Source organism: Panulirus ornatus, chromosome 28 (assembly GCF_036320965.1).
Source record: "Panulirus ornatus isolate Po-2019 chromosome 28, ASM3632096v1, whole genome shotgun sequence".
Classification (NCBI taxonomy): Eukaryota; Metazoa; Arthropoda; class Malacostraca; order Decapoda; family Palinuridae; genus Panulirus; species Panulirus ornatus.
In genome coordinates, this window is record NC_092251.1 from 8,380,170 (window position 1) to 8,405,720 (window position 25,551).

A 25,551-nucleotide genomic window follows, 5' to 3' on the forward strand; every position below is an offset into this window, starting at 1 on the left:
TTTCTCAAGGAGGCGTAAAAAGCGCTCTCTAGTCTCACTACAAAAAAAAAAAAAAAAAGGCTCCTGTTCTCTGGGTTCCTTTAGACGGGAGAAGGATGGAATAAATGATGAACTGGAGAAATACAGAGAGAAAGAAGTAATTCCCCTCTGCCTTACGATGGTCTTATGATTTATGTGTGGCCACTGATAGACCAACAACGAACCAGCTGTGGACCACATCCAGGACCACATCACCTCAGGCCGGATGGACCATCCTTGACCCTCTGGAACTCTGAACTCTCAGGGATGTGTTGAGACAGAGAAGTTTGGTGTTTGAGTTTCACTCAGGTAGTGGAGGATATCCACTAGAGCAGTGTGTTCCACTGGATAAAAAGAAAAGAAAATATCTTTCCAGAGGAGGAACTCTTGCCCTGGAATTGTTCAGGTGGGGAATGGGTCCATTAAAGTGATTTTACGTTCAGTTATTTCACCGTTCAAGGATTGGCTCAGCTCGGGAGCTGTTCGGGTAAGGAATGAACTCAGTTCCTGAATGTTCTTCTGAGATTCATATAACTAATCTGTGAGAAAACTGTTCAGCTAACTTAGACAAAGAACAAATCCGTCCTATCATTAGATTGTGTATGGTAATTTGTTCCCCATCCCTCATGATGGATCTGAAATAACACCACTCAGTACAGTAAATATAAATGGCATAACTTTAACTTGTAGTGTTGGAAAAAAAAAAAAAACCCACCCACGATGCGCAAATAGCCAAGTCTACCGCAGAGAAAATGAGAGTTCTGTTTACATCCCGTATGTTGTTTTTACCTCCTATGTGACCAGTCGCTCTGCTTATTGAAGAATGTGGTCCACTCTTATATAGAGGAGTACTGCTTTCATACCTGGTGACATCCCGCTCCTTCATGCTTACTGAGCAAAAGAATCATTAAGTCCAGAGCATACCAACTCAACAACTCTCCCAGATCTGACCTCGAAAGATGTCATTACCCACTTTGCCATACGCTTCTGTGTTAGTTCACTTTTCCCTCCCCGGTTGATATAGGGTAGGTTTCTGGTCCCGACAGCTGACTGGCGTATGTTCTCCAGCCATAAGCTAGACCACGTAATACCCAACAAGCTACTATGTCCCTTGGTTACTGCTTGGCCATTGGTGAGGGGCAGTTGTGGCGAATGTCACTCTAGAAAGCGAAGCTTTGGGTCTCTTTACCTCCCTCCTCCCATCTCATGTCTTTCATCACAATGGCTACCCACTCCTTTGCAAAAGACAAAATACCCTCGTTCTCTACTCTTCTTCAGCTGTTATATTCTGTTTTCTGAAGTCTCCTCTTCTTTAGCCTCTTTCTTGTTTTAATTAAAGCCTTGGTAATGATTTTCTTCCATGACTTGAGCCTCGAAATAAGAATATAGATATCTTAAACCCATGTAATGGACACAGAGTGATACTTCTATCTTCCTTGTTGTCTTAGCAACTCCAGCTCATGAAAGCAGATCTTAATTCTTTTTTTTATCTATTTTTTTCCATTATAAGAAAAACCCACAGGGCAGAAAGCTGAATATAATAATCAAACAAAGCGACGAGTGAGATGTGGCTGGCCATAAAGTTTCGTTCTATCTTCGTGGCCATCTTGAGTACCAGTTCCTCTGTGGTTGTGGAACCTGTTCTCCAGGCATTATGTTAGGATTATACAAAGATCCATGTCGCTTCGATATTCAGTCTCTTATAGAACTAACACCCCGGGGCCACAATCACACAATCTCTGGGCTGTCATTAGACGAATATTGATACAGTGTGTGAAGTGTGTAAATTCCTTTACCGACTATCGAGTAAAACTGGGTGAGTTAGGCGGGCTAGCGTTTGTGAGAATTCAAAAAGGGTTTAAAAGAATATCTGTCGACTCCACATCTATATCATTAAGAGAAATTGATCTAGTGAGAGTCTAGTTTATAGATGACTTCTTCTTCTTCTAACCCACGATATTGCAGTGTGTTATTAACTTTGAGTTCTGCTTATTAAGATCATTAGAAAATCGGATGGTATCACAGTGAGCGAATGTGTATCATTAATAGAGAGTAGGAGATTCGAGAGAAGCATCACTTGCGCCTTGATGAAAATGTGTATATGTGTGTGCGAGTCTACCAAACGCTGCATTAAATGATGTGTGTCTCTTTCCCTCGTTTTCGATATCACTGTCTCGTACATTCTACGTTGGTGAATTACTCTTTGCCTCTCGAGAGTTCACGAACTATCCATTCAACGCTTTGTAGACCATTTTACTCAGTACAAGTTTTTGTAAGTATTCATGATCCTCTTTGTGTGTCATGGCTATATCATCTACGCTTTCCATGTTCATGTAAGATTTAACCATCTGTTCTTCCTTACGCTTTTCGAGTGTTCAGATTCGATTATTCTGTGAGATTACGAATAATGTTCGATAGTAAGTTTATTGCATGCGACATAATCATGTCACCGACCATTAACTAAGTGGGTTTAGAATGGAGGGAGATTTCCTTTTTTTTTTTGCTCTTCGTTTTCTTAAAGATCGTCTCGCGATAGGAGCCAGGCTGGCGTTGTAACAGACCCCGAAATTAAGTAGGAACCACCATATCACCATCCCTCGAGGCTGCTGTTGCTGACGTGCAAGCGGAAAACGTTGATAATAAGACGACTTTTAAGAAGGTTTTGGTCACATAGCAACGGGGCGTCCACCACCTAGCGGCCATTTGTCGAACTGTAACCTCACGGGGAGAGAGAGAGAGAGAGAGAGAGAGAGAGAGAGAGAGAGAGAGAGAGAGAGAGAGAGAGAGAGAGACTTAGGAACAAACAAAAGAAGGCGGGGGCCAGAATGATGACGCGCGCTCTGAGCTGTCGGAACAAAACACAAGAAACAAGAGAATGTTTCGGGGAAACACAAGACAAAAGCCGATTGTTTGGCGTTGAGTGAAAGTCAAGCGGGAATGCCGGCGAACTCCATTAACTGTCCATACTGTTAGATGTTGTTTTTTATGTGTCTGTCATGGCCGAGGGACGCACACAAGGCGAGGCTTCAACCTCAGCCCTTGCGAATGAGGACGCCCTCGACAGCCGTGAGGTTGTTGTGAGGTGAGAGAGAGAGAGAGAGAGAGAGAGAGAGAGAGAGAGAGAGAGAGAGAGAGAGAGAGAGAGAGTATACACATACGTATATTTCGCATGTAAAAGCCTGGTTAATCTTGGTATGGGGGTAAGTAGGAAGAAAAAATATAACAGGAGAGATGGATAACATGTTATCACTCTAGAAATGGAATGAAGAGGATAATTTCAAAAAACTTTAGGTATGTGAAGATGTAGTGTATAGATGCCTTTACAAATAACGGGGTTCTTTCAAGGCTTGTGGAGAATGGCCAAACGCACATGACTCAAACAGCAGGTGAGAGGGAGTGAGGATATGTGACACTGAGGGTAAAGGCATGAAAGATTATAGACCAAGAAAGACATGAAGAGATTGGGTGACTAAGATGGGTAATCAAGGGTCTTACCACACGGGGATTCCAGGTGTATGACTGAGGTTGGTATGCAGCGATCCTTTTGTGTTCGAAGGTGGATGACTGAAGGAGGGTGAGCGACTCAGTGGGCGAAGCGTATTATTGTTAACTTCACCTTCACATAATCTGGTCTTACTCTACTCGCATGGCAGAGTCAAGCTACGTGCCCGTGACCCCACTCGAAGCGAACGGGAAAGAAATTAAACGCAAGACAGAAGAAAAGAAATTAATCGACAGACAACATATCTTGTTGATGGAGACTCTCGTATTCTCAATGGTTCGTTTCCTCCTCCTCCTTTTTTTCTTTCCTCATCGACCTGTCCTCCGCCTCACCACCACCGCTCTGCCTCTCCGTTTCCAAGGGTCAAGACCGTAACGGGGGAGGTGTGGTGTGCATACCTCACTCCCTCCACACTAGGAAGCTCCCCTGACCTGCTGTAAGGCTTCCACCAGGTGCGTTGGGGGTAGGGATACAGGGGGCGGGGGGCTGTTGGTGTGTGTGTGTGTGTGTGTGTGAAGAGAGAGAGAGAGAGAGAGAGAGAGAGAGAGAGAGAGAGAGAGAGAGAGAGAGAGAGAGAGAGAGAGAGAGAGAGAGGACAGCAGTGCGCGAAAGAGAAAACTTAGAAAATGAATGAAAGTTTAAAAGGTTGAAGAGGTCTTCGATAATCCAGTCTTGTAGATGAGGGAGCTCCCATCGTGAGGCACATTCCATCTTTACAATCTACATCTACAAACACCCGAGGACCACTGGTTAATTTCGGGTCTACACACACCCTAGGACCTCTGGTTAATTTCAGGTCTACACACACCCGGGGACCTCTGGTTAATTTCAGGTCTACACACACCCGAGGACCTGTGGTTAATTTCAGGTCTACACACACCCGGGGACCTCTGGTTAATTTCGGGTCTACACACACCCGGGGACCTCTGGTTAATTTCAGGTCTACGCACACCCAGGGACCTCTGGTTAATTTCAGGTCTACACACACCCTAGGACCTCTGGTTAATTTTAGGTCTACACACACCCGGGGACCACTGGTTAATTTCGGGTCTACACACACCCTAGGACCTCTGGTTAATTTCAGGTCTACACACACCCGGGGACCTCTGGTTAATTTCAGGTCTACACACACCCGAGGACCACTGGTTAATTTCAGGTCTACACACACCCGGGGACCTCTGGTTAATTTCTTTATTGCGTTTTCTGTCGTATCCCATTCTCTTTTTTCGCTCGGTATGGCCAGCCATGACCTGGGGCATGTTGTTGCTCATCCAATGCCACTCATCATCAGAAAGCTAAGTTATGATAATTCTCGTCATCCTCATTATTCATTTACATCATTATTCATTGGTTCTCGAGTCACAAGACTGTTTTCGAAGGCATCACGTTTCTGGTTTATCCAAACCGTTCCTAGTACAAATACTGCGTCACAAAAATCATTGGCGTTACAGATATAACAATTGGTGTATACAAGTCGCCTTCGGTACAACCCAGTACAAAAACCAGCCTCATACGTATGGTATGGACACCAACACCGGCACCACCACCTCCACCACAACACTTGCATACTAATCACTCGCTTTAGAAATTCCCCCCAAAGGAGCTGGTGCTTTGTGTCACTTCCATGTTCCCTCCTCACGACTCTCCAATTCCAAGTAGCTCTTGCTGGTCAGACTCTCTGTCATCATTTACTTGGTGTAGGGAATACCAGTGTGTTGTTGATCAGTCTAGCTATTTATTGCCTGCTAGTCATCGCAGCCTATACAGTATCATAGCCACTGCTAAGGTTATATATCTTTTTTTCCTGCAGCCAATAAATTATGTCCTTAAGTATGAATTCTGTTCATATGACGAGTGAGAATGATACACAAACACAAGAAGCTCTTAATAGTATACCTCGTTCGCACTCGATTCTAACATCCCGTATTTATCGCCAATAGATCTCCCACTTGGTGATATTATCGCTAGTCAACGCTGAGAATAATATAACGTAGGTGAATGATATAACGTAGAAGTGTGCAGGGAACCAATTTGAGACACGTGTCTTCAAGCCTTTCACACCCAATACATCTCTCTCTCTCTCGAGTGTCATTCGTATTAGATGGTGTCAGACGCACATTACTGCCACATTCGACAAAGCGATGTTACCGGAGAAGGGAAAGTCACACTGCAGTAAGTTCCTCTGGGTTGGGATAATTGCTACCATTGGTAGAAAGTCACGCCACTCCCCCTTCTAAATGCTTAGAGAGACCCGTTTTCTAAATACTAGGCACCCGTCTGGAGGGCCACCACAATGGGAACGCCAGGAGGCGCCCCAGGATGTGTGAGGAGGTAAACTACTCAGGAATTGAAGAGGAATTAGGCCTCATCATATGGCCAGTCAACTGCTGATTTATCGTTTTATTGCTCTCATTAATCTGTGATGTTTACGTCCGGCTGAAGAATAAGCTCGCCACAAAGTCTGGTGTCGAGACTCAGCAGTGAGATTGTCGAAGTTATAATCGTGTTGGGTAATTGTATCCCTTTAAACGAACACACACACACACACACACACACACACACACACACACACACACACACACACACACACACACACCTACGCTGGATGTCCACTTCGTATATCAATCCAAAACTAGAATATGCTTCGTAGCTTTGTTCATCGCATTTATGAAAGCACAGGACACTAATAGAGGAGGTCAAGAGGAGAGCAGACAAGATAGATAGCACCAGAATTAAGAGAGTTTATTCGCTGTGAGAGTTTAGAGGTTATAGATACGTCCACCGTGGAAGAGAGAAGAGTAAAGGGTGACCTTATCACAACCCTGTGTCTGAAAACCAGGTTAATGTAACTGAGAGTGACCAGTTCTTCTCGTAAGATGCAAAGACAGAATATCCAGAAGCCATAACATGAAATTAAGCGAAAGAAGTGATAGAAAAGATATAGAAAAAGTTCCTTTTATTGTACAGGAATAGTGAATGAACAGAATAAGTTGAGTGATGAAATAGGTAATGCTGACTGTATACATATGTCCAAAAAGGTCGAGCGCTTAGGTTCGAATCCTGGTTGCGGTAGTTGGTCCACAGTCAACCTAGCTGTTCATCCACCCGTAAGGGTTGGTCGATAGAATGAGTACCTGGCTTAGGTTAGGATATATATATATATATATATATATATATATATATATATATATATATATATATATATATATATATATATGTATGTATGTATGTATGTGTATATATATGGCGTTAATGGGATGGCCTTGATCATGGCCTCAGCTCAAGTACTGGGGCCCTACGAGTGTAGAAGTCCCTCCCGTATAGTACAAATAAGCAACCACACACACACACACACACACTTATTATAAGCTAGGATGCGTATATATGTGTCTGTATACGTAAAGGTAAGACCTGGTATTTAATAAGGCTAAGAGGCGAGTGTAATACTCCCTCCTCGTAACACACAAAGAGTAATCACACACGTGCTAGTCAAGGCTGCCATGACCCTTGTGGTCTCCCATGTTCTCCGTCCACCACTGAAGGTGGAGGAGGAGGAGGAGGACTAGGAGGAGGAGGAGAAGAGCGGTGTTCCAGTGGCGTCGTCCCGGATCATCGCCGTAGTAGAGGTGGCATCAGGCAACATACAGCTATTGACCACCTGGCTCACGTGCAAGTCTGGGAGGTCTGGTGGGGTAGGATGACGTCCTCAGAGTCTTAGTTAGCCATTGTCCACATACTCGCTCCGGCCGGGGGAGTTACGCTTTGGCTTAGCACTGGGTGAGGTGAAGTAGCTCTCCAGAGACGGTATGACACGTCCTCGATTGCGTGTATACACACACACACACACACACACACACACACACACACACACACACACACACACACACACACACACACTCGTCCTTAAGCTTGTCTTGATTCATTTTATTCATACCTGGAGTGAGTCCTTCCCTCCCTCCGTAGTTATTAATATTTTTTCTCCACAGCCGTGTGACCATATTGGGGTCTCTCATATGTTCGTATGATAATGTAGGAAATGGATTAGTCTGGATGGTGAGGATGTAAGAAAAAAACAAAACAACAACTGTTGCTTGGGTAAGGCTTTTTATATGACCAGACACCATCCTCATAGTAGGCAACAGTGGGTTGAATCCCCTAACGAAGTCGTCATACGTAAACATACCCCTCCCCCCCAATTCTTATTGTTTCCATCGCGAGAGAACAGAACCACACATCCCCCCCACACACAAACCCTACCCTAAAGATCGAACTGGCAGTAGTTAGCAACGTGGAGAAGAGCTTCAGCAATTTTCCAAATACAGTGTCAAGTCGATAATTCCCTAATGCTATTACCTGAAGCCCCTTGGGTGCTGGTGCCACGACCACAGCCTAGCTTCCTGGCTGGCTGCTCCCTCCCTCCCTCAGTGGTGCCACACGTCAGGCACCGGCTGGTTCTCACTCTGGTTCGGCGTGCGTTGCGAAATCCCCACAGGAGGAGGAGAGGAGAGAAAAAAGAGATAGTTTGATTTTCAACTGTTACTTTGCCCGGCTGCAAGCACGGATTAGGGCTGTCTCCTGTGTGTGCTGTGTGTGTGTGTGTGTGTACACACAGCACCTAGCCCTTGGTGACGGAGAGGATAATTTTACGAGTGGGAGCGAACCGCGCGCTTGACAGATGTAATAGCTACTGAGTCGGATGACCTGATATTGCCCGAGAAGGTGAGGTGTTCTGGTGTGCAAGTGTATGACCCCAGGTGACGAGTCTGGTTCACTTATGGCAGTGTGTGTGTGTGTGTGTGTGTGTGTGTGTGTGTGTGTGTGTGTGTGTGTCAGTTATATCACCAAATTTGCGTCTCGTCTCCATTTGTCTACCAAACCCCAAACGGGAGGATACACAAATGGGTTGGCTGTGAACCTACCACTCTTATCTGGAGATCGAACCCGGGAACGCTCAATAAGTGGGTCGCCCAGCTAACCACGACACGACGGAGGCTCTTGTGTGTGTGTGTGTAATTATTTATTTGCACTGTTCGTGGATTGATTGAGTTCCTCCACTCGTGGAGCTCCATCTCTTGAACTTTCTCCGCTATCATACTTTTTTTTGGGTTTCTGTATACTTTCGGTATTTACCATTTGTGTGTGTGTGTGTGTGTGTGTGTGTGTGTGTGTGTGTGTGTGTGTGTGTGTGTAGCAATTTGTAGTTACCTATTTGCACTGCAGGGGAGGGAGTTCTATTCTCGTAGAGCCTCCAGTATGTAGTGACCTATTTGCACTGTAGGGGAGGGGGTTCTACTCTCGTAGAACCTCATCCTATGAAGTTTCTTTATCATCATACAACATTTTAGATATGGTGTTTGCATTGATATTATTTCCCCCATTCCATTCATCCACCCCTCTTATGCTATGAAAGTACGTATTTACATTATCCTTTTCTTTTTTCATCCAACTATGTCCTCTGGATGTGTCATCCCTTCCCTACATCTTTCAAAAAATAGAAAATTGTTTTTTATCTCCCATACATCCATCTGGTTTAAGGTATGGATGGTCGGCATCAACGACCAGGTATACACGCTTGTCTGTCCTGCACTCTGGAAGGGATGAGTTAATCGACCCTTTTGGTCAAACGAGACGCGAGGGTGTGGTGGAGAGGCAACACCTCACCAGGAAGAATGACTCAGAGTCTCTCTCTCTCTCTCTCTCTCTCTCTCTCTCTCTCTCTCTCTCTCTCTCTCTCTCTCTCTCTCTCTCTCTCTCTTCTCTCTCTCCAAAGTATGTAAGACAATGGCATGACGTCGACAGGGTGATCACTGATGAGAGCCAGATGAAGGAAGGAGGGGCGGCGGAGGGGGAGGTCTATTTTCTCGTAATGAATTTCATGTTTCGTCGCTGACGAGACACTTTCATCCAGTCGATAATGACACGCCCGCTGGACTGATGGGAGAATAAGTGTTGAGGTTGATGGAGAGAAGGGTCCAGACAGTGCTGCTCACCCACATGATCACACACACACACATACACACACACACACACACACACACACACACACACACACACACACACACATAAAATACCAGAAAGCCGCAGAGAGAGAGAGAGAGAGAGAGAGAGAGAGAGAGAGAGAGAGAGAGAGAGAGAGTTGGCACACACTCCGTCGAGAGTTCCCTCTCTGGACAGAAGAAAGATGATCTTGATTGCCTCCAGTTCGACAGGAGAATTAAACCCTATGTCTCATATATTTACCAACTTTTCAGTGCTTGAAGATCTTCGAAAGGTATTCTGGTGTGAGGTATATATATATATATATATATATATATATATATATATATATATATATATATATATATATATATCACTACACGTATAACCCAGGCTGGTAGGAATGTACGTGGTTTTCTCTTCATCTTTTTAAGAGAAAATGCTGAATTTCTGGTCATTCGACACAGGTGTTCTAGTTTTCAAAAGTTATTGACCATTGCTGTGACACTGGTCGGTTCTTATCATCTCATCAAAATTTTGTGCGGGTTTTTCCTGACCAATTTTTTTTTTTGATACTTTGTACCCAAGCGCACACACACACACACACACACACACACACACACACACACACACACACACACACACACACACACACACACACACCTCCATACCCCACTCACCTCCTCAGCAACCTCAGAGATTCGTAAACACTCACAAGCGAAACAGGTGTCGTAAAGCAATCATTTAGTGGCGGGGGCTCGAGCCTGCTGGCTGGTGGCCTGGCTCTACTTACCTACCCACCCATCCACCCACCCACCCACCTACCCACCCACCGACCTAACCGCCCACCCACCCACCCAGCCGCCCAGCTATCGGCCAGTCTCTCAAACTAATGGGATCTGCCAGCTTGGTCGTGACTTGTAAGGCAGCAAGAGAGAGGTTTCGCGCCCGAGAGGTTTACCTCGGGATGTTTTTCTTGAGATCCGTGGCGCGCGCGCGCGCGCGAGAGAGAGAGAGAGGGAGAGAGAGAGAGAGAGAGAGAGAGAGAGAGAGAGAGAGAGAGGCTGGCTGCCTCTTGGTTTGGCACGATAGAGACGATGATGTTATCCTTATGAGACGGGGAGACTGGATGTTAGTGGGTTGGTAACCTGAGGGAGAAGGGAGGGAGGCGGAGGGGGATTTGGCTAGCTTCGTTGGTGGATTGGTGGGGGGGATTAGTTAGCTTCGTTGGTGGATTAGGGGCGATTTGTTAGCCTCCTTGGTGGATTGGGGGGAGGGGATTGGTTAGCTTCCTTGGTGGATTGGGGGATTAGTTAGCTTCGATGGTGGACTGGGGGATTGGTTAGCTTCGTTGGTGGATTGGGGGAATTGGTTAGCTTCGTTGGGGGATTGGGGGATTGGTTAGCTTCGTTGGTAGATTAGGGTTGATTTCTTAGCTTCCTTGGTGGATTAGCGGGATTGGTTAGCTTCGTTGGTGGGTTGGGGGATTGGTTAGCTTCGTTGGTAGATTAGAGGGATTGGTTAGCTTCGTTGGTGGATTGGAGGGATTGGTTAGCTTCGTTGGTGGATTGGAGGGATCGGTCAGCTTCGTCGGTGGATTGGTTATCTGGTTTTTAAAAGACTTATCGACTGTGAAGACTTTATTCGAAGACCACGCACACACTCTCGCTGCTGATGAGGTAACTCTGATGATGAAGAAGGCATGACTGATGTGGTCTCTCTGAAGAGAGCATTTCGACAGTCCTAGCCACATTCGACGTCATTACTGGGAGGCGAGTCTCCCCTTCTCGAATATGGAACGAACACAATCATTGAGGAAGACAGTGATCACGATGAAGGGCGGGTGGGTAGTGACGAGGTGCGTCATCATCATCATCATCATCATCATCATCATCATCATGGGCAATGATCACGGACGGGGAGCGATGAACCTCCATCCCGAACAAGGACGTAGTCAATTCCTATTGTTCAGTTTCCTCTTTTTTGGTTTCATATATATTCGTTCCTCCCTACCGCCCTACGCTGGACCACTGGGGCGTCGCTCACACACACACACACACACACGGTAGCAGCCGTCAGAGTTTCCGGGGTCCGTGACGACACATCCGGTCAATGAATGAACAGCCCTCAGGACCTAGCCCTCAGGACCTAGCCCTTAGGACACAGCCCTCAGGACAAACATTGTCTATCCCACGAACTGCTCACTTGCCTCCTACACTGGGTGATACAGGAGCATCCTATGAACTCAAAGACCTAAGGATAGGTAGTAATGGATACGTAGATGGCTTGGTGGATAGATCTATACATTCATGTCGTATGCGTTGTATAGACACGTAATGAAGCACATATACTGAAAGTTGGTGGAGAGTTAACTGGGTAGATGGGTAGATGATTTGTAAGGTCGTTTAGATATGGGTTAATTGATAAATAGACAGATATAATGAAGAAAGATATATATTATATAGATAGGTCGATAGTAATTTATATATGTTTCCGATTTGCAAACTCAAATACATACGACTAAAGACGCATGGGAGGTACACAGATACATAAGTGCTTACATATATCTCTATATATGCATGCGAACATAGGCACAATCCATATAGGCTTATATACATAAACACACAATTTACATATATTATCACATACATTCATACACTCGTATAAAGATAGGAACATGTAAAAGAGACAAAGTAATGGTTCATGAGCACCGGTTCATGAGCACTGGTTCATGAGCACTGGTTCATGAGCCCTGGCTCATGAGCTATGGTTCATGAGCTCCGAACCACCATGGTTATGCTAAGTTTGTCATAGTATGACGTTGGGCATCGAGCATGGATAGCCACCAAATCTTTTAGAGGGAAAGATGTAACTGGATCAAATGAAAAAAAAAGGACAAATAAAAGGCCTCTTTCACATCACATCACATCACATTGCTTGAAAGAAAACGCAGACATTATTGTAAAATGTCTCGAATAATTCTGGAAACGTTTAGCGACAGCAATAACCTTGATTTGGTAGCGGAATGGTCATTGTCACCGTGGATCGAACAAGCTTTGACAAAGACACGAAGGTAAACGAGGATGTTTCTGGCGAAAACATGAAGTGAGACCCGGTACGCTGGTATTGGAACGTCTTTTCTTACCACTTGTTTTAGGGCATCTCTTTTTACCTTCAGAGGCAGACGAGAGAGTAAATGAGGAGCGCAAATGAAGTGAGAGCTAGAAGAAGAGAGAAGGGATGAGGTACTGGTAAATTGGAAGATAACTGAGATACAGGAAACATAGGAGAGAGAGAGAGAGAGAGAGAGAGAGAGAGAGAGAGAGAGAGAGAGAGAGAGAGAGAGAGTAGATAGTCGAGACGATACAGTAAGACTCAAAGACAGTCAGTTTCAAGAAGCAGCTGGTATTCTGAGAGCCGCAAGACAGTATACGAGGAGCTGGTATAGTCAAAATCACAGGGAGGAACACTAGTAATGAAGAGGCAGTGAGTGTTTGAGGGCCACTGGAAGAGCGTAGAGGAGGCAGGTGGAGAGAACCAGAGATGGTGGGAGTACAAGGAGCTAGAGGAAGGGAGGTCATGAAGGCCAACAGACAGCTCAAGGATTAGAAGATATTGGGTGTGCTGGAGAAACTTCACGGGGCTGCTTAGTACAAATCAGGGTGGCTACTTTTTCTCGGGTTATAACTCTCCTACCAAGGGTGGGTCAGAGTGACCCCCACCAGACCGTTCGGAACAGGTCAGGGTGACCTCCCCAGGCCGCCAGGGTCAAGTTAAGGCGACCCTCCGGGCAATACACGTCATGCTGGCCAAGGCCACAGGAAGAATAATGACACGGGTCTCGCATCGCAACAATGGGGCAGGCGTGGGGGTCTGGTTCACGTGAAGGATAACACGTCAGGGCTGATGGTCATAACACCAGAGGGCGTGGATACCGACCGGTCCATGTGAGGAATGGCGTAAAATGGCAATGACTATGAACCCTGGTTCAAAAACACATACATGTCATTTTACGTACACAAATACATGACTATGAACCCTGGTCAAAAACACATACATGTCATTTTACGTGCACAAATACATGACTATGAACCCTGGTTCAAAAACACATACATGTCATTTTACGTGCACAAATACATGACTATCGCTCCTCATTGCCCAAGAAAACTTTCCTGGTTAGATATAGTTTAACTGCCGCCAGAAAAACTAGTAGTAGTAAACTGAGAAGTACCAAAACGTTGAAAATATAAGGAAATATAAAGCATATGCAGGTCACCTGTACCCACTGGTAGATCAAAGATCATGAATGGGCTTTAGATTGATGTGTTTCAGGAGGACGCCCCGATTGTGTATCAAGGAGACTGAAACCGCTCCAAAACAATAGACAAAAGGATGTTTCTTTTGCATTGCAAGAAAAATAACCCCAATTAGTACACATGTACGAATGGAGCTAAAAGAGTTCGTTTGCGTCATTTCCTTCCTGGTTAGTTCGTCTATCAAATAACTGAATTCCGGGTCTCGTAAAATCTGTGACTCGACCCACATCACTCAAACTGCCGACCCTTTCCGTGTCCTCTGCCCTGGAATCATCATTTTTATTTGTCCCCTCAATGCACGCCCGTGCTCTCACTCCGGGACCATTGGCCTCTCTACAGACATATATGAAGTCTGTTGGGGATGAGAGAGCTTGGGAAGTGAGTCAGTTGTTGTTCGCTGATGATACAGCACTGGTGGCTGATTCATGTGAGAAACTGCAGAAGCTGGTGACTGAGTTTGGTAAAGTGTGTGGAAGAAGAAAGTTAAGAGTAAATGGGAATAAGAGCAAGGTTATTAGGTACAGTAGGGGTGAGGGTCAAGTCAATTGGGAGGTGAGTTTGAATGGAGAAAAACTGGAGGAAGTGAAGTGTTTTAGATATCTGGGAGTGGATCTGTCAGCGGATGGAACCATGGAAGCGGAAGTGGATCATAGGGTGGGGGAGGGGGCGAAAATTTTGGGAGCCTTGAAAAATGTGTGGAAGTCGAGAACATTATCTCGGAAAGCAAAAATGGGTATGTTTGAAGGAATAGTGGTTCCAACAATGTTGTATGGTTGCGAGGCGTGGGCTATGGATAGAGATGTGCGCAGGAGGATGGATGTGCTGGAAATGAGATGTTTGAGGACAATGTGTGGTGTGAGGTGGTTTGATCGAGTAAGTAACGTAAGGGTAAGAGAGATGTGTGGAAATAAAAAGAGCGTGGTTGAGAGAGCAGAAGAGGGTGTTTTGAAATGGTTTGGGCACATGGAGAGAATGAGTGAGGAAAGATTGACCAAGAGGATATATGTGTCGGAGGTGGAGGGAACGAGGAGAAGAGGGAGACCAAATTGGAGGTGGAAAGATGGAGTGAAAAAGATTTTGTGTGATCGGGGCCTGAACATGCAGGAGGGTGAAAGGAGGGCAAGGAATAGAGTGAATTGGAGCCATGTGGTATACAGGGGTTGACGTGCTGTCAGTGGATTGAATCAAGGCATGTGAAGCGTCTGGGGTAAACCATGGAAAGCTGTGTAGGTATGTATATTTGCGTGTGTGGACGTGTGTATGTACATGTGTATGGGGGGGGGGGGGGGTTGGGCCATTTCTTTCGTCTGTTTCCTTGCGCTACCTCGCAAACGCGGGAGACAGCGACAAAGTATAAAAAAAAAAAAAAAAAAAAAATATATATATATATATATATATATATATATATATATATGTATATGTAGATAGATCGATAGATACACTGGCCCATTCCACTGGCCCGGATCTTCGGTAGGACCATCCATCTTTCACACAGTGTATACAAAAGGCACCCTTGCCCGTCCAGGCTAGTGGGTACTACCTCCTCTTTCCCTCCGCCGCCTGTACCCGAGATAGCGTCGAATCCTGATTCACTCAAGGAGGCCTGAAGGGTTTCCAGTGACTCTGCACTCCTGCCTTTACAATGGACGTAGTATGACATGTACTACTCATCTGTTGCAGGATCTTCGAGGCTCTTGTCAGAGGCAGTTTCTTAGACGCTTGTTGGAGATGCCCCCGAAAAACCGGTTGGGTTTTTTTTTTTTCAGAGTCTGCGCTCGTTGGGTACACATTTGGAAATCTGGTTCACAGTTCACATGTATATTTCTTGGGTACATAGTTGGAGAAATTTGGTTTGCAATTACGAATCGTAAAGATCTGCTGAGATGAGGCTTGAATGAATTTTGACAAGGTGTGGTATGCGAGTGTAACAACGAACTTATCTTTTTTTTCGTGGGTCTTGACTATATTTGTCACCATTGCTTTTCTCTTTTCTAGAGAGTTTGAACTTCAGGCTTGATTAACCAATTCTATTTAAACTTAGGTCACTGTTGTTTTGTTTTTTTGGTGCAGCTTCGAGACTGTACTCCAGTCAGCAGGCAGGATAATGATGCATTCCTTTATCACATGAAGTTCTTGGACGATACTGGACTCCCTTTCTGTTCGGTGACGTTGTGTGAACTCTCCAAAGGTGTCTTCATCCGCAGTGTCCTCCCCACATGCAGTCTGGTACACCAACCAACCCAGACCTTGTACACATACAGACTACGTTTATATGGATATATATGTAAACACTGGCTTGCTCTAAACAGACGAAACAGAATGTCTTCCTCAGCATAGATACCCACCATCACCTTCTTAACTTGTACGTGACACACATAAATGCAGTCTTCATCCTTACATTACCCTGACTGATCCACAACTGCCACTCAGCGAGGCACAGGACACTAGGTATCACATAACACACACGAGCCACAGTCACTCCCTCACCACCACAGTCATCAGCACACAGGCCACAGACACACTCAAGGTCCTTAGAGCCCTCACAGGCATCAGCCCCAGGCTAGAAAAGGAGTTTCTGAGAGTCCTCTTTAAAACAAGACATCTGCTCTGTTCTACACCATGCCTCACCGGCCTGGTCCTCCCTCCGCCCTTTCAGATATGAATTTAAAAGATAATTTCAAACTGCACAAAAGTGAGGACTCAAAATAACCTCCGGCAATTAACAAGACCAACAAATGGTGTGAACGTAATCCCAGCTCAAAATGCTCGGCTCCCAATCTTGTGCAAAAGCACTAACACACTCACACCTAAGCCACTCCTTCCACATCCACCCACCTTCATGCAGAGATGAAAATTTAACCCCAGGCTCACACTTCAGCCACGGTTCACTCACACATCCCCCTCACCCTTACCCACCCCAATAACAATCACACTGACAGAACGAACATACACCGGAATGACTTGGTAAACACAAAGCAACTACTTTCCCAACCAAGCTGTAAACCCCATCACCATCAAACGCACACTCATGTGAAAATGCTGTTCCCCAAGACAGGCACGAGTTACACTTTCTCCTTTGCGCTTTGGACACCATCCATCACTTCATTACAAACATCGATTCAACTTAGATCGCGACCCCGTCATGCCCAAGATCCACAATAAAGAGACGGTGTATCTCTTCCTGAATTATCCTGCACTCACCCATCCAGGCAAACACACATCACCACACATCGTGATCTTTTGTTCCATTCTGTTGACGTGGTTTGCTTCCTGAGCGCTGCAATATTCCTATAAGAGGGGTCCTGGTACAGGATATATATGTATATATGTATATATATATATATATATATATATATATATATATATATATATATATATATATATATATATATATGAGTATCACTTGATCGCTGTTTCCAGTGATTTCGAGGTAGTGCCAGGAACCGAAAAAGACACGGCCTCATTCACCCACGTCCACTCTCTACCTGTCACTTATAATACACCGAGACCAGAGCACCTTATTCGAACACAAGTTCTCGCAGATGTTTCCGTCTGAGATCAGAACAGATTCTTACGTTTTCCACATTCACTGAAGCATTCGTTTGTCCTCAGTTCATATGAAGATTTTCTTTTTGCCTTATGAACCCCCGAGAGGCGAGGCGCCGTGCGTTTGGTTCATTAATACTAATCATGGACTGTGACATAGCACATGATCTGGAACATTAGAAAACTTCCCGCTTTCTTTTTTGGCTCGACCCAGAAATGTCAGAGTTAATTCGCAGACGATATTATGTTTTATTTCAGTGTGATGCATCGCTGGATTGTTCATGTCATATGTTCAGTCGTCAGGTGAGGCGAGGTGCGAAACAGATCATCACAGGCGAGGCGCTCATGGTAATGGTGAGGTGAGGTAGAGGATAGAAGTGCGTATGAGGCTTGATGTGGTAGGGGAGTTGTGGAAGCCACCTTAGGTTCCACTCAGCCCCGTTCTTCGTGGTTTATAGAGAATTCCCACAGCCAGAATGTCGTCTCGTTTATCGTCTTCTTCTTCTCCCTGATGTGTTTTTGTTCCTCTCCCTCCCGATGTGTTTTTGTTGAGGGCCTATAGGGGAACAACTAATGACCACCACGGACCTTTTTTTTCTCTCCTTTTTTTTTTTAACCGGGGCGTTTACTATGGCCGTGCCTGTCACAGCTAAGGACTTGTGAATGATGGCCAGTCATTACGGACCCGCTCTTCACTGGAGGCTACCTTACGTACACGAATATCATAGCCAGTGACCGCGTACCCCTTCACTGGAGGCTACCTTACGTACACGAATATCATAGCCAGTGATCGCCTACCCCTTCACTGGAGGCTGCTCATCGGGCATGTATATCATAGCCAGTGGCCACGAACGGCTTCATTGGTGGTTTCCTGTCGTAAGACTGCGCCTCGCATACCATTTAGTGGTGGTATACAGTCCATGATGCTGTGCACCTCCGGTAAATGTGACTTCTCGTAGTGCGCTACCCCGGATGCTGCGTTCTTGTTGTATAGTCCCAGATATTGGTACTCTCCATGGTATATAGTCTTAGATATTTGACTGTGCATGACGTATAGACTTAGATATTGTGACTCTCCATGATATACGGCCCCAGATCTTTAACTCTGCATGACGTATAGACTTAGATTTTGTGACTCTCCATGATGTACGGCCCCAGATCTTTAACTCTGCATGACGTTTAGACTTAGATATTGTGACTCTCCATGATGTACGGCCCCAGATCTTTAACTCTGCATGACGTATAGACTTAGATATTGTGACTCTCCATGATGTATGGCCCCAGATCTTTAACTGTACATGACGTATAGACTCAGATATTGTGACTCTCCACGGTGTATAGTCCCAGATACTGTCTCTCCCCACGGTGCATTGCCCAACCTACTGCAACTGGTGCCTGGTGATGTGTGCCTCGTTCATTGGTGTCGCTGTTACAAAATCGATCTCTTTAGCGCGACCTCACCGCCGCCATGAGAGACTGAACCCGTATCGCCATTGTCTGTTCTGACGTACGATATTCATGTTTATATTACCATATGAGGGTATCCAGCAGGAACAATGTCCTATTTATTTTAATGATTATACTTAGTGACCGTCTCCCGCGTTAGCGAGGTAGCGCAAGGAAACAGACGAAAGAATGGTCCAACCCACCCACATACACATGTATATACATAAACGCCCACACAGGTACATATTCATATTCATACATTTTAACGTATACATATATATACATAGACATATATACATATGTACATATTCATACTTGCTGCATTCATCCATTCTTGTCGCCAATTCCACCACACATGAAATGTCACCCTCCCTTCCCCCCGCGCGCGCGCGAGGTAGCGCTAGGAAAAGACAACAAAGGCCATATTCGTTCACACTCAGTCTTTAGCTGTCATGTGTAATCCATCGAAACCACAGCTCCCTTTCCACATCCAGGCCCCCACAAAACTTTCCATGGTTTACCCCAGAGGCTTCACATGCCCTGGTTCAGTCCACTGACAGCACGTCGACCCTGGTATACCACATCGTTCCTATATATATATATGCACAGCTTTTATTCTGATTATATCTCTAAGATATGAGTGACCTAGAAAACGTGCTGATATATTTTTTTTCCTGGGATGAAACGTGCCATCATTCGCGGCGTCCAACTTGACCATTTCATGAACCGGTTTAATCAAGAGAAATTTGAAGGCTATTTTTTTTGTGTGAGTGACTTAACGCATAGTCTCTCGTCAGCAGTGGCAAGTGCGAGTGGCCAAGTTGCTGGAGAAATCGAACGAAAACGCTTGGAAAACGGTGATGGATTGAGATTGTCATCGACAGGGCAGGAATGAAACGCAAAAAGACGCACGAGACTTGACGAGCTAGTTAGAAAGCAAGCCAGGCCCGAAATCAACAGAGGCTATCCAAGTCTCTGGTGATTAGCCTGAGGTGAGGCGAGATAAGGGAGCAAGAAATGGTGAGGGAGAATTTGCTTTTGGGGGTATGAGGAAGACCTTGTGAACTGGTTCTGACCTAAATTCTATCATATCACTCATCATGCCCGATCTTCTCTTACCTCCCGTAGTGTCCGACATGTTTGGGTTCATTTTCTGTCGTGAATTCTTCATTGGTTAAAGTCAGAGTCGAGTGATAACACTTGATACTCATCTGGGTTGTCGACCAGTCGAGCTTGACATCCTCCGCTAATGGATCACCTGTCAACGCATGACACATGGATCGCCTGTCAACGCATGACACATGGATCGCCTGTCAGCGCATGGCACATGGATCGCCTGTCAACGCATGACACATGGATCGCCTGTCAACGCATGACACATGCATAAGCACCTCCTTCCATGGCTACATGATCGGTTGGCTTGTAGCTCCCTCTGCGTGCCCAGCCGCCTGCGTCGGCCGCTGGGGTCGAAGTCATGACGACTATTTTTTTTCCGGGGTAACACACTGCCTCAGTGTATCTACCCCAAGTCATCTGTCGGTTTCGCGTTTGTGGGTCGATGACCCCCATGCCCTAAGCGTTGGGATAAAACCACACATTACGTATGTTGATCTAATGTATATCTAATCCCAAGAAACTCGACGGAATAAGAGATAATGACACATTTGAGTTCACCACTGAGTTCTCAGAGAGATACGATCTGTGGACGAAGTCTCGGTGCTGTCCTCTTCTGGTGCTCTGTTATCACATCACAGGGTTCTGCTATCATGTCTGTGCTCTGCTCTCACGGTGTTCTACTATCATCGTGCTCCACCATCACACTGTTCTCTGCTACCATGGTGCTCTCAGGTCATATACGTTTCTCACATGTCTGTTCATTTGTCTACTTCATTTACGGGCGTAATGGACACACATAACATCAAAAGACATCATCCTTTTTCGTCCCATTTTCATATCAATCATATGTCAGTGTCATTTACTTCTGTTTGCTAAACCTCAAGTATTTCTGATGCAGATGTGATAGATTTCTCAGGCTTTCGGTACGAGTAAGAGAATATTTCTCGGGCATTTGGGAGGAGTAAGAGACAGCTCGGAGGAAAAAAAAAAAAAAAAGACATTCTGACCTACTGACCCACTGCTAGGGATGACCCACAAGCCCAACTTCATTTTACATTTGCATATTAAGCTTCTTATTTTCGTGGTCATATGATTCATATATATACACACACACACACACACACACACACACCCGCTGCTTCAGAAGCCATGAACCACAGTGGTTGTTCGAAGAAGTGGATTGACTCTGCTGGCGTATCCGGGGCTTCGAGGCCAGGCTTCGGTACTTCACTGGTTAGATACCGGATATTTAGAGGGAAAATTACCGGCACATTTGACATTAAGTTATCATAGGATCTCTAAAAACACGAGAGGTTTTGTGAAGACTTTTTCTCTTTCAGACGACGAGGGGTTTGACATCATAATACCCGGGGTTTCAGGACCACGTAGCCGGGGTGCTTCAGGGACGACTGGAAGAGCCTTATGTATAATTCATGAAGGATCTTTGGCTAAGTACTCGGCCTTTGGGACCGTTCTGTTCTCAGAGGACAACCTGAAGGTTGGGTGACCGAGGGAGCATTAGTGGCCAGGCGAAAGGAGAGGAGAAAAATAGACCCAGATGAAATAAATCTCTGGACAGAAAACTTTATATAAATGGTGCTCATCATAAAGAAACAAAAACGCACATACGTCCACAGTTTTACATACACACACACACACACACACACACAGACTGGAATAAGCTAGGGTGTGCATGTGTACGTGTAGACTAAACGATGATATGTGTACAAGGCTAAGAGGTGGGGCAACGCGAGTGTAAAACTAACTTTCTCCCCCTTAACACACAAGTAGTAATCACCATGAGACGCCTGAACACATCTCTATAACCAGATCCTTCGAACACCTGCAGTGATATGAATAATTCCCTCAAACCCATTGCTAAAGGAGCTCAAAATGAGGAATGACTTGTATCATAGGAATGAAAAAACACACATGGGAGTGTAAGGATCAGTTCGAAACCCTGAAACATCTGCTATATAATCAGGCGTGCTCTATATAGCATTTATTCCTCATTCAGCATCCTCGATATGGGACATTATATCACGAATAGGAATTATAGATTCAACATGTCTATGGATATCTGCCATGCTAGAGAGTGACACTAACTCTCTAACCTCTGGTGATTTCCTTGACATATATATCTATCCACAGTGAGTCGTGATGCCATCGACGGTCTCAGACGTCACCAGTGAACACCTCAACATTCCTGAACTGATTCATTATCATAGAGTTGGCTCTCTCTCTCTCTCTCTCTCTCTCTCTCTCTCTCTCTCTCTCTCTCTCTCTCTCTCTCCCAAGATCATTTATACCTTCATTCTCTCAAGCCTCTGCCATTCGTAGGGTGAATCTTCATCCATCCCCCTCAAAGGGACATTTTTCTCTCCTCACACTTGGACAGGTGCAGCGCACGCATTTCTCTTAGCCCCAGTGGCGAAAAATCAGTTCATGGATTGCCTCGCACTACGTCCTCACCTCCGACCTTCCTTCCTCCTTCCCCCCCCCCCCGTGAGCATCAAGTGTTCAATCCCATCTCAGCGTCAGTGGTCAGTGGTCTTTAGAGATTCAGGTACTAAGGAATCCATCTATTTTGAGTTTAGATGCTCCATTCGCTTATTCCATGACTTGTCACCAATGAACTGTCGAAGTCCTGTACATGCGAAACGTTGCTCTTATGATCGTGTCTGTATGATTTACTCCAAATATTACCCATGGACTCATTTCGACTGTTCTTATCATCATGTCTCTTATCATGGGATCATGTCTAATCTCTCATGGACTGGTCCGTGTACTTGTCTCTGTCTAAGAAAGATATTTATGACCACTGTATTAATTCTTATCCAGAGGACGATTGGAATTTATCCTTCAGTGTTTTTCTCATCGATATCAAAATTCTCAGTAACGTTTTCCAATCCATCTCTTTCTCTTTTGACCAACATGTCCATCAACATCACCTACAATTTTAGTAGTACTTCCTGCCATTCTTTTACGAGGTTCTTCTCTTCTTTTTACTTTACTTGGGGAGCATAAACTTGTACAACATATACCCCATCATTACCAAGCGTCTATCTTAATTGCTACCATTCGTTCATTTATAGAACAGGTACTTGGATTCTTTCTAAGCGAGTTCAGGACTCACAACTAGATCCAGTATAGATGAACAGGATCTTTAACTCTACTTTCTTTGGTTATAGGAGAGCTGCCGCCATCAGTCAAGATGTCTTATATGGGTATGAGCCAGCACATTGACTTCGACAACCTCCCCGACCCCAACACTCGCTACGAGCTGCTGGAAGTCATCGGTGAGGGAACCTACGGGGAGGTCTTCGCTGCCAAGGATCATGATACAGGTGAGGAGCTTGTCGCTGCATACAGATGTGGAGGGGAAGAGGAGGAGTGATTACACACACACACACACACACACACACACAGTATAACTAGACAGTAAAACAGAATACCTTCCTATAGGTGTACTTACAACTACAATTTTCCGCCAGGTAGGGCTGGCGGGTAGAGCTCACCACAGGTAAATTCAGGGTTATGAATAAAGGGAGTTGTGTACGTTGTGCGTTATGAAGTGTTATGTGTGAGAGGGGAAGAATGCGTCTTTGTGGACGGAATGCCAGTTACGCATGCGTACGTGAGCCAGGAAGGAAAGGACAACACGCTGGGTCAGGGAGGAGGAACTTGACAGGCGATGCAGTGCAAGCTCACTGCGTTCGTTCGCCGTCATCAACCCTTCCAATACCCAGGAGGTAAGTACCTCCTTAGTCGGGGAGAGAGAGAGAGAGAGAGAGAGAGAGAGAGAGAGAGAGAGAGAGAGAGAGAGAGAGACTCTGACCAAGTTCTCCCCCTGTTTCAGACACTCAAGTAGCCATCAAGATCATGGAGAACATCGGGGAGAACCTGGAGGAGATCGAGGAGGAGTACCTGATCCTGCGAGACCTGAGCCTCCACCCGAACCTCCCGGCCTTCCACGGCATCTTCCTGAGGAGGGGCAGCAAGCAGGAGGAGGACCAGGCCTGGCTCGTTATGGAGGTGAGGAGGTGGAGGAGGAGGGGAACTGGACAACGGAAGGGAGGAGGGTATGAGGGTATATCTATACTGGGGTAAGAACAGGTCCCTTTTTTTTGAGAATTGGGGAAGTAAGGTACGTTTCGGGTCCCCCTTTTTTGTGGGGGGGATTGGGGTAGTAAGAGGAAGTTTCTGTGAGAGCAGAGGAAGAGTTCGGGGAAAAATTCAGGGACTTAAAGTAAGGAGGAAGTGAGGGGATGTTACCCCGATGGGAGAGAGGTGGGGGAAGATGGCCGAAGGACGTGGCTTCTCCTTCTCGGGTGGCGAAGCCTGACAGAAGAGACCTCTACCGGGTGTTGTGCCAAGGTCCTGGCAGACCCCTGGATAATGGTGTGTGTAGCGCTACGTTCTCCCCATTATAATTGCCTTGTTCTTTTACCTAGTTCCCTCCTCTCGCTCGAGGATTTGAAATTGAATCTGTAGGATTTGGGGGATTCTCACTCTCTCTCTCTCTCTCTCTCTCTCTCTCTCTCTCTCTGTGATTCAGAGATTTCTCTTCCGTGTCATAGCCTTGAATGCCCCCCCCAACCTACCCAAACCCAGGTAGCTGAAATGGTTCGTTGACTCTCATGTCAGTGTCTGTCTGTCTGTGTCCCTCTCTCCTCACGACAGTATTGTGTCTGTTGTTATGTCTCCCGCTTCCTCCTACCGATATATATATATATATATATATATATATATATATATATATATATATATATATATATATATATATCTTATGAATATCTCTATCTCTCCATCTCTCGTGCACACTTCGTAGCAAGTTAAGTCTTTTTCTGAATCGCTTTGTTTCCCCTTTACTAGTAATCTACCTTTCACTGAATACTCGTCAGAAATCCGTTTCCCCACCTTCCTTTTCCCTCACTAATCCTTAGTTACATTTTGTCTGCGATCACTTTGTCTTCTCTCCTTTTTCCAGCTGTGTCCTCGAGGGTCCGTGACGGACCTGGTGCAGGCGCTGATCAAGCGAGGCCAGCGACTGACGGAGCCCCAGCTGGGTTACATCCTGAAGGAGACCATTGACGTAAGTGTTGGACGACAACCCGTTTGGTGAGGTTTGGTGGCAGAGTGTGGGACAACCCTCCCTCACCACCCTCCGCCACTGGTATGGTTGATGGAAAGTCCTTTGCTTACTTTTGTGGTTGAGGGAGGTGGGGGTTTGGCCACTCGCATGTTGTGGTTGGGAGTGTTGACAGCTCTCCCTGTGTGGTTGTTAAGAGCTGACAACTCGCCTTGGTGTGGTTGGCAGAGTGTTGGCACCCTATCTGATGGAACTGGTTGAAGGGGTTGGTGGGAAGGTGAATCCACTTGGTTAATTAGGCGGGTCTGTGTGTCGTTGGTTGATTTCTTCACAAGTACTTAAAGTAGAACGAGGTGATGGAAGGTGACTGACGATGCACTTGGGAGAATGAGTACTTACTTACGAGCACCTAATATATAGGCAGGGCGAGCGCGTAGTGCTCACCTCTCAAAAAAGAGAAATCTAGAGTTACGAAGAACGAGTCTTTTGAGGTACGTGTTGTCAGTGTGTAAGATAGAGAGACTGTACGTATGTTTATG

At 45.5% G+C, this 25,551-nt stretch overlaps 1 protein-coding gene across 8 annotated transcripts in view; it reads left to right on the forward strand.

Annotated features, from left to right (window-relative positions):
- LOC139757821 (myosin-IIIb-like) overlaps nucleotides 1-25,551 on the forward strand; it is a 75,043-nt gene that overhangs the window by 23,390 nt on the left and 26,102 nt on the right. For 7 of the 8 annotated variants that reach the window (XM_071678700.1, XM_071678702.1, XM_071678694.1 and 4 more), the window contains exons 3-5: nucleotides 23,112-23,267; nucleotides 23,780-23,955; nucleotides 24,911-25,015. In XM_071678700.1, the coding sequence (XP_071534801.1) occupies nucleotides 23,112-23,267; nucleotides 23,780-23,955; nucleotides 24,911-25,015 (437 nt within the window). Of the gene's footprint in view, nucleotides 1-7,951; nucleotides 8,240-23,111; nucleotides 23,268-23,779; nucleotides 23,956-24,910; nucleotides 25,016-25,551 lie in introns of those variants that run through there. The other variant, XM_071678698.1, reaches the window with a different exon arrangement.